General features: G+C 45.5%; 1 protein-coding gene across 3 annotated transcripts in view; it reads right to left on the bottom strand.

Annotated features, from left to right (window-relative positions):
• The window catches only part of TMEM184B (transmembrane protein 184B), a 30,267-nt gene extending 21,571 nt beyond the window's left edge, over window positions 1-8,696 (bottom strand). For 2 of the 3 annotated variants that reach the window (XM_062492172.1, XM_062492171.1), the window contains exon 1: window positions 8,561-8,696. In XM_062492172.1, coding sequence (XP_062348156.1) covers window positions 8,561-8,563 — 3 coding nt within the window. In that variant the 5' untranslated portion in view covers window positions 8,564-8,696. The remainder of the gene's footprint in view (window positions 1-8,560) is intronic. The other variant, XM_062492173.1, reaches the window with a different exon arrangement.
• Between the last annotated feature and the right edge of the window lie 313 nt (window positions 8,697-9,009).

Genomic DNA, 9,009 nt, shown 5'->3' on the forward strand with positions numbered 1-9,009 from the left:
GCTCCCCCCCGGAGGTAACCTGCAACATAACAGGACCAGAACAGAGAGCCAGGAAAAGCACCAAACCTTGGAAACTGGAAACAAGCACACATTAAAGTACACAGACATACACAGGGCTTTTGGACACAGGTTAGGTGCGTTCCAGAATGGCAACAGGAAATTTGAATCAGAGCTAGCATGATTCTTCTACATGGGCTACAGGAGCTTCTGGCAGTGCTGAAGTCTGTGTGAAGTCTACACACAACCACCTCCCAGCATGGAAGGCAGAGATCACATCCCCATCCCCTACAAGCTGCCACCTGCTCCTGCCCAGATGTCATTACAAGTTATGTACATTAGAGCAAGACAAGGCCTTGTGCTGCCAGGGCATTAGCTTAAACACCAAACTAGTACCTCTTACACTTACCTAACACATCTTCTGAAAACACTTTAGGAGTATTAGGGGGAGCTGTCAATGTAAGGAGGGGAAACAAAACAAAACTAAGCCTGTGTTATTTCTATCAAGATAACTATCCTGATAAAAGTCCCAAGATGCAGAATACTGTCACTAATATTCTCGATAGAGAAAAAGCTCCAAATGGCATGGGGAGCAGCTCTCTTAATGACATCACACAGATGTAAAGTACCAGGGATGGTCCACACTGCCTGCATCCACAGAAAAAACAGCACACTAATTCTCCATCAGGAGTAGATTGCCAGTCCTGTATCTTTTGGAAACAGAGATCTCCTGTCTCCAACATGAACATGGCAGCTTCTTCTGCTGAAAATAAACTCAAAACAGAAAACAGACAGGATGTGGTAAAAGTGAAAACAAAAAACCTCATTCTTGGCTTGCATAAAGGCATGGAAAACGTTACCACTGAGGAGCAGCTATTTCTACATAAATATAAACAAATATAAATATGAAAACCTCACTTCTGGTGCAACAAAAGTGGTGTAAGAGGAGGGCAGAAAGTTTCAGGCGTAGTTCTTCAGTTCCATGGGGTACATTAAACCACAATCTAGTAAAGGAGAAGGTGTTTGCCTGCTCTGAACAAGACCTACCCCAGTGCCAATAGGAAAAGAACCCCAAATGACAGGAGTCGGAAGCTGTTCTCTTCCATCTGCAAACACAATCTGTGTTTTTAAAATAGATCACCTCATCCGAGGCTGAAAGTATTTAATTTCTAAACTGCTGAGTGAGCAAAGAGTGATACACAAAGCTATCTCATGAAAGAGTCTTAACAGCTAAGCCACCTTCTGCTGTACAAGACACAAACCAAAAAAACACACACAACCTGGCTGCAAGGTTCTCCTGCAGAGCTACAAGACAACACAATATTCTTCCTTAAAACCTACTCCACACTTAAATTGCTTTAAATATCCACCATACTGAACTTTGTTAAAATACCAAAAAAACATTTTCCATTCCCCTCAAATTCTTACTCTTTCAAGAGTTTCTCCATTAAATTATCTTTATGCTGGGTCCAAAAAGGCCAACACAGAAGTGCCGTGCAGCAGATAAATCAGAGCCTGAACTTTCTGCATTTATTAGGACACAAGCAAGAGCTTTGTATTACTGAAAGCAGCAGCTTAATGATTTTTGACAATGTGCCCTAGACTTACAAGGAATACAAAAACACAGGACAAAATGGTTCAAGGTTTAATTTTAGACTATTTTAATTATAACAATACCTAGAATTGCCAGCTGGGACCAGCTCTTTGGATTGTGCTAGGTATATATAATAAATAATTAATCTAAGGTATTTTCAACACCCAAAGGGATGGCATCACCAGATGAAATGGCAAAACAGAGGAAAAGGAACAGGTAGAGAGGACAAAATAGCACTACACAGTAAGACAGTCACTGGCACAGCTGAAATCAGTGATAGCAATCCAAGAAAAATCAAATGCTTTTACATTTATTACTTCTTAAATTGCTTTTGCTCTCTGGGGTAGCATCTAGTTTATTTAGCTATGAGAGATGAAAAGGTCCCAACAGTGCATTTTTAAGCTCTCCAGCAGCACTCCCAAAACAATCAGAGTTAAGTATGTGACCCAGCATGCAATTTTAACTAGCACGACCCATTTACGTTTTACTGCTCATGCTGGGCAAAGCTTTTTTAACTTCAAGTCAGTGGAAGTCACCCCACAACACACACCTACCACACAAGAGTAACTCTGAACACACATGAGCAATGCTGTTCTTAGTCATAAGACAGGCACTCACCAGACTTACACACACAGTGCTTGCATCTGCAGTTGCTGCACTCCTTGTCAACTTAACATGCTTGTCTGTCTGCACAACAAATGCAGATCTAAATGCAGTTCTCCTCAGCGTTATTTCTTTAGAGGAGATGCCCCAGTCTCAGTTTCACAGCTGTCGGTACAGTCAGTGAAACAAGGGGAAAGTGTCACTGGGACAGAAGACCAGTGGGGTCAGCAAGAGTGGAGCAGGGAGCCATTAGCTCAGAAGCAGAAGGTAGAGGAGTCAGGCACCTAAGGAAGACCAAACCACAGAGCAAGGTACACACCTGCTAAGCCACACTCAAGAGATGATCCAATGCCTACATATACATAAGACCACAATGTACACACAAACAATTTAACCTTCAACAAGGTCACACTCCTATGTTTCTCATTTTAGGGAAATTAAAATCTGAGAATACCACAAAAATCTTCTCCATTTGCAGCTCACACAGTCCCCACCCATTCTGCAAGCCTATAGTCATCCTAAGAGAAGCTCATCCTCCCCATGTGCCCATTAAAATACTCAGAATCAAAAACAAAACCCTTTTACCCTGAGCCATGCACTCTTCTTTCCAGAGTTTTTTTCTGCTCTATTAATTTCTGTTGTCTCACTGTATTTGCACAGCCCTCCTCCCCCCATCCTCCTCCTCCCCTTTTTTTTTTTTCCTGTGGACTGACCCACATTGTGATAGGTCAACACCCAACATCCAGTCCCTTTTTTGGAAGGGGACAGGAAAAAGAGAGAAAGGGGGAGGGAGAGGAAGAGAAGAGATGTTCCCCAACCTTCCAACCTCTCCTTTGAGAACAGGATCAAACACACTTGGGCCACGCACTGCATCCCTTTCCCATACTCCCAGCAGACCCACTCCACACAAACCAGGCAATCCCTCTGCTCCCAGGGGAGAAACACAGAAAGACTATAAAGATATTCTGCAACTGGTAGAGGGGAAAGAGGCAAGAAGAAAAAAGGATGTGTTGTAAACAGTTGTGTACCATATGACAGAGAACGCTTGCATTTCATTTTCCAAACTCTCAAGAACAAAGTCAAATCAGAACTTATTCCACTGCCACTTGCATTCATTGTTTCCCATCTCTGAGTGCCAAGACAGGGTAGACAACTGTTTTAAAAGTTACCACAGGGTATACAGTTGCTTTAAGAATAATCAGAACTCAAACTCTACAGCAGCATGGAAAAGTATTGAACTTGTGGCCGTCACACACAAATTTTCTAATACACTAGAGTATACTTTTCCATGCAGAAGATGACATATAGACTCTATCAGATCAGATCCACACTTCAATTTAGCAAGTAAATGAGCTGAAAGAACCCAGACATCTTATCACAGGTCTAGGCAACTGTGCAGTGGTGCATATGAGGGCAATGGCACATGTGACTTCCCCAGCAATCATTCTCTGATGCAGACATGTACTAGTGATGAGCACTGCAGAAGTAAAATCAGTGATTCTCAACAGAGCACCCAAGGCCACACTCACTATAAAGCCATTTCATTATTGCTGCAATAACAACTGATTGGCTTATTTTTGTTTGTAGTTTGTTGCTTTCTTAAAAATTTTTATTTAAACCTCTGGACATAAGACACAAACATCCTTCCTAATTCCCCAAAACCATGAACTTCTAATTTCATTGCTCCTATGTAACATTAGCCCCTCCACACTTCTCTCCTGCCCTGCTATTTCATCAATAAAAATCCTACAAAGGCAAAGTTCTGAAAGCAGAATTAGGACCTTTGTATTCCTGAACTCATGGGAGTCTCTCTATCCCAAAAGCCATCAGCAGCAATGCATTTTCTCCATACAGAAAAAAAAACCATACCACGCATCAACCTTTAAAAAAAAGACAAAATTTCAACTCAATGTTTCCAGACATCCTGATATTAAATTACCCAGTTGCCTGAAGTTACCTGAAAGGTAATTTGTATGAATGACTTCTGGCTTAAGACTCTTGCAAAATCTGTACCATCACAAAGACATTGGGAAAGGGGGGAAAGGAAGTCTGTAAGTCAGGGGAGTTTGGAGAAGGAGAGAAGTCACTCCCAGCTGATGGGACAAATAGCTGCAAACAGCTTCACCCACCACTAACTATAGTCTTTCATAGCAAAGCCAGCAAGGAAGAGACAAGATATGGTGAGCCACAAAGAGATATTCACTCACTTCTAAGCTGCCTCTTGAGGTGACTGACTTGTCCATGTTCATTTCAAGTAACCTGGACAGAGGCACAGGTACCTTACTGCTGCTGGGGCTGTATCTGTGTTGGAGATGACCAGGCAGCTGCAGGCTCCCAGGCAAGCAGCTCAGCAGCCTCCAATAGCATCCATGTCATGTTCTACAGCCTGAGGAGGGAACACTGGGTCGACAAGGTCAGCTTTTAAGGTATTATTTCATCTCATCTGCTTCTTGAAGCCTCACTGCTGCACTATATAACACGTTGTAGTCTTTTTCTTTGCTTAATCAGAGGGAACCTTTTTTTACCAGAGAGTTCATTGGGGGCCACATGTACAAAATACCCAGGCAGAGATGGATGCTTTAGGGCTAGACACAAAAAATGTGAGGCCATGACACCAACTCTCTATGCTCTTGGTCACTCTTCATTAGACAACATCCTCAAATAGCTGATCCTTTCAGTATCATCAGACTCCCAGGCACTGTGGCTGTAAGATAATAATAGCAACATTCCCATCCTTTCAATACAGAGACAGACTTGAGAGTGGGGAGACAAATATCCAGGTACTGCAGGGGTTAATACAGTAGGTTAATACTGCAGGTAGAATGTCAGTTATTTCCCTTTGCAGGTTTCCTGTGAATTATACCCCTTGGGGGCTATAAAGACCTGGTCAAACCCAGATACAGCACAGTTCCTGAGCAGCTTGCCTATACACTGCATTTTCCATGGACACAGCTTTCTCTGTAGGCTTCCCAGACATGTTACTTATACCATCAGAAACAAAAACCCCAATGGAGGTTGACCTGATTTTTAAAGAGCGAGAACCTGGCTATGAGCAAGTACTTCAGCTCCTGCTTCTTCTTAGAAGAGAGGGATTCTGAGGTGAGACTCCTGGAGGAGTGCAACTCACTGCTTTAGCTGGCAGAATTTCACTTCCAAAACCTTCCTGGGGAATTGCTGCTCTAAAAACTAGTCCAGGTACTCTCCCCAAAAGTAGTCTATAATGGGGGAAAAGAAAAAAGAAAATAAAAAATAAAACCATAAAAAAACAGGGGAGAGAAAAAAAAATATCCCCAAACCTCATACTATAAGGGTGTTTTCAATTCAAGCACTATAATATTTTACAGTTGTTTTAGCTAAGTGTTTCAATCCATCTTATCACAGTGTCAAACTGCTTTCAGAGTCCCAAGCATTCTGGTAGGGTATGATGTCTTGACAGGAAACCGCTCATCCACCACAAGAAAGCAAACCACAATGAATCTGGGAAGAAGTAAGAACACAAGAGACACAGTGCTCCAAGTGAACAGCTGGGCAAGCCAGCACACAGAACTCCAACCCAGTGCTATTCTCAACAACACCTCAAATTTCCAGGGCCTCGGCAAGCACAATCAATCACAAACTCTAAAGCAGAGCAGTGTTTCTGCCCCCAGCCAGGGCTGTTCAATAACACCCAGCTGCTTTGTTACATGGGCAGCCAGCGCCAAGCGTGTACTAGAAAACTCAACTGTACAAAGGTTAAATGCAACTTCTCTCTGAGGCTGTGCTATCCTGTTCATATTGTAGACAGACCAACCTGTACATTCACTGCTACTTCCATTGGTTTCCTCAATTTTAGGCTGGAAACACTGAGAAAATGAGTCTTAGTGGTGGCACTTCAGAATCAGCAAAGTCTGATTTGAAACTTTGTCTTTTACATCTAACTTCATTCAATACAACATTGAAGCACCTAGAACTGAACAACAAACATCTCCCGAGGAATTCACTGTTTCCACCAGATATTGCTGAAAGAGCTCCTTAAAGATATCCTTAGAGCTGCTGGAAAATGAAACAGGTACTTCGGCTAGAAGGAACAGGTAACAGTTCACCTCTCTTAATGCAAACACAAGCCAATTAAAAACGAAACCAAAACAGGAAGGGAGAAGGAATGAAGGGTAAGTTCCTGGCGTGGAAATTAAAAGGTTGTCATCTCACACCAAAACATTATTATTAGATGTTTTAGTTAATTCAGCAGAACTGTGTAGAAAAAAGAACAACCTTTTTTGAGGAGGAAGAAGGTGTTTTAAAAGTTATTTTGTGCTAGGAAAAAAAACCCGCCCACCCTTCCTTTATCCTTTAATCCCACAATTGCAGAAGCTCACCTCCCAGCATCCCACCAGCAAACAGGCAGGGAAGCTGACAGAGAACAAGGCAGATTTCTAGATGGATTCTGTCAGATGGTTAGAGACCAGACAGCTCAGAATGCTTTTGTCATGCCAAACCAGCCAGTCACACTGAACTTCATTTTCTGACCAGTTTATCTAAGAACCTTCCCCTTTTGACTGACACGTGTCCTAAGGAGACAGACAAACTAAAGTCCAAAAGGTACCCAGTGGTTGGGAGGTGCTCATCTCCTTGCCCCACAACTCCAAAACACAATCCATCCAGTGCTCTGAACTGACTGTAGACACCTGAGCAGAACACAAGGAAAAACATCTGCCCACGCTACTGAGCTGGTCAGAAATGCTGACTTCAGTAAAAAAGCTTCCCAAGCATTTTGCACCAAGACCAAATCACTCCTGCTCCAGATGCAGAGGCACCCACCTGTTGCTTCCATGCCACCTAGGATTTACAGCACAATATAATGATGAGTGTATTAAGGACCTAAAAATCTGCTCCCCTAAACCAGATCAGCTTTGAAGCCCATTTTCCTGGGGACAACAGTGAAAAGAAAGCCTGAAGTAGGTCCTTCTGGTATACTTTCACCGTAAGAAAAGCTCTCCCCAAAACCCTATTACTTACTACTTAGCCAACATCCTAAAATCATGAGAGTTTTTTCAGGTTTTTTTGCCAACAGTATCATAAAAATACAGACCTTCAGTATTAGAAATCTGAATAACATGAACATTTCTAAAGAATTCCATGTTCCCTTGTAGGAGGCTGCTAAGCTCTTAGGCCAAAGGGTAGCATCCAGCAATACAAGTTCAAAGGCATAGTTAAATACTGTACTAACATAGCCAAGTCTTTGTTAGTGGGATATGTGCTCTATTACATTTTCACTGACTGTTTTCTTTACAGGATAGGAAAGCCATTTCTATTCACTCTATTAGCCTTTGCTCTATTATTGATCAATGTCTTCTATTTTTATCTTTAACAGACGTAAACAGTCTTCTCTCTGGGGAAACCCGTCTTTTATGTCTTCAGTAATTATTCCTGTTCAAGCTCCTTACACGGCAAGAACAATTTCAAACTTTCTGTAAGCAGGACCCATCTTCACTATTTCCTCTAGATTTCCCACTCCTCCTCCTCCGCCGCCCAGTCTTGACAGCTTCAGTGTCCCAGGCAGCTTTCATAGAGCTGTCCCTGAAATCACTCTAATCTCTATCCACAATTTATCAGAACTCAGTCACGCACACGTTCTTCCAAAGCCCTCCTTCCACTACACACTGCAGCTGCCAAGGCTGAATTTAGCACTCACAGAGCAGTTGAGATTTTGAGACACCACGAACATCCAAACAAGACCCACCACAACTCACCTACAGTGCAAGAGAATACAGGCACAGTGACAACCTCCTCACACACCTACCACACCAGCACATGCACGAGGCATCTGTCAGTCCATCCAGCCTGAACCACAGGAAACCCAGCAAACACAAACCCGGTGCCCATCACGTTACTGCAGTCTACTGAGCTCCCAGCCCACCCAGGACCAAACACGTCCGTGCAGACAGTGACACACACCCAATGCCACTAAAAAGCGTGACAGCAACGGGGAACGAGGGGGCTGTGCGGGTACGTGCATAGGGAGAGCGTAACAACTGCAGCAAGGAGAGGTTGCGGAGAGGGAGGGAGAGAAAGGAACTGGGTGGGCTGCACGGGGAGGCTGTGGGTAGACGCGGGGATGGGAGGTGTGTGTGTTGGATATGGAGGCCACACGGGACGAACGTGCGCGGAGAGGGAATGGCGGGTACAGCCCTGAGGAGCACGGGGCTCAACACCGGGGGAGGGGAACGGGAGGAGGAACTGGGGGGAGAGCGAGAAGCGCGACCACACCGGGCCCACGCGGGGAGCAAGGTGAGTTCGTGGGCGTCTCAACGAGCCACCCCCGCGCCAGCGCGGCCCCTCCTGCCCGGCCCGCCCCGCGCGCCCGCAGCAGCCCCCGCCACGTCTTACCATGCAGCGGGCGAGCGGGCGCGGCCCAGCCCCGGTGGGGCGAGGAGGGGTCGGGTCGGGCCCTGCCCGCTGCCCCGCGGGCGGCGCCGGCACCGGCGCGGGGGCGCGGAGGCCTCAGGAGCCCATGGCGACGCCGGGCCCGCGCCGGCCCTCCCTCCGCGCCTGCGCACGGCACCGCGCGCACCGCCCACTGCCCGCGAGATAGGGGGGGAACAGGGTGACGTCACCGCCCCTCTCTTAAAGGGGCAGCGCCGCCGGGATGGGTGACGTTGGGCCTTTCCGCAGCGCTTCGGGCGGAGTCGTGCGCTTCCCGGAGCCGGGCGGGCCAGCGATCCAGCGGCTCTTCTTGCCCGCCAGGCTGGCTAAAAGCAGTACTGGCCTCAGGAAGAGCCTCTCCCCGGCAGGTTTCCTTCCCCCCGACCTCAACGCTGATTATTTCCGCCAACCAC

This window comes from Cinclus cinclus, chromosome 4 (assembly GCF_963662255.1).
Source record: "Cinclus cinclus chromosome 4, bCinCin1.1, whole genome shotgun sequence".
In the NCBI taxonomy this organism is placed as follows: Eukaryota; Metazoa; Chordata; class Aves; order Passeriformes; family Cinclidae; genus Cinclus; species Cinclus cinclus.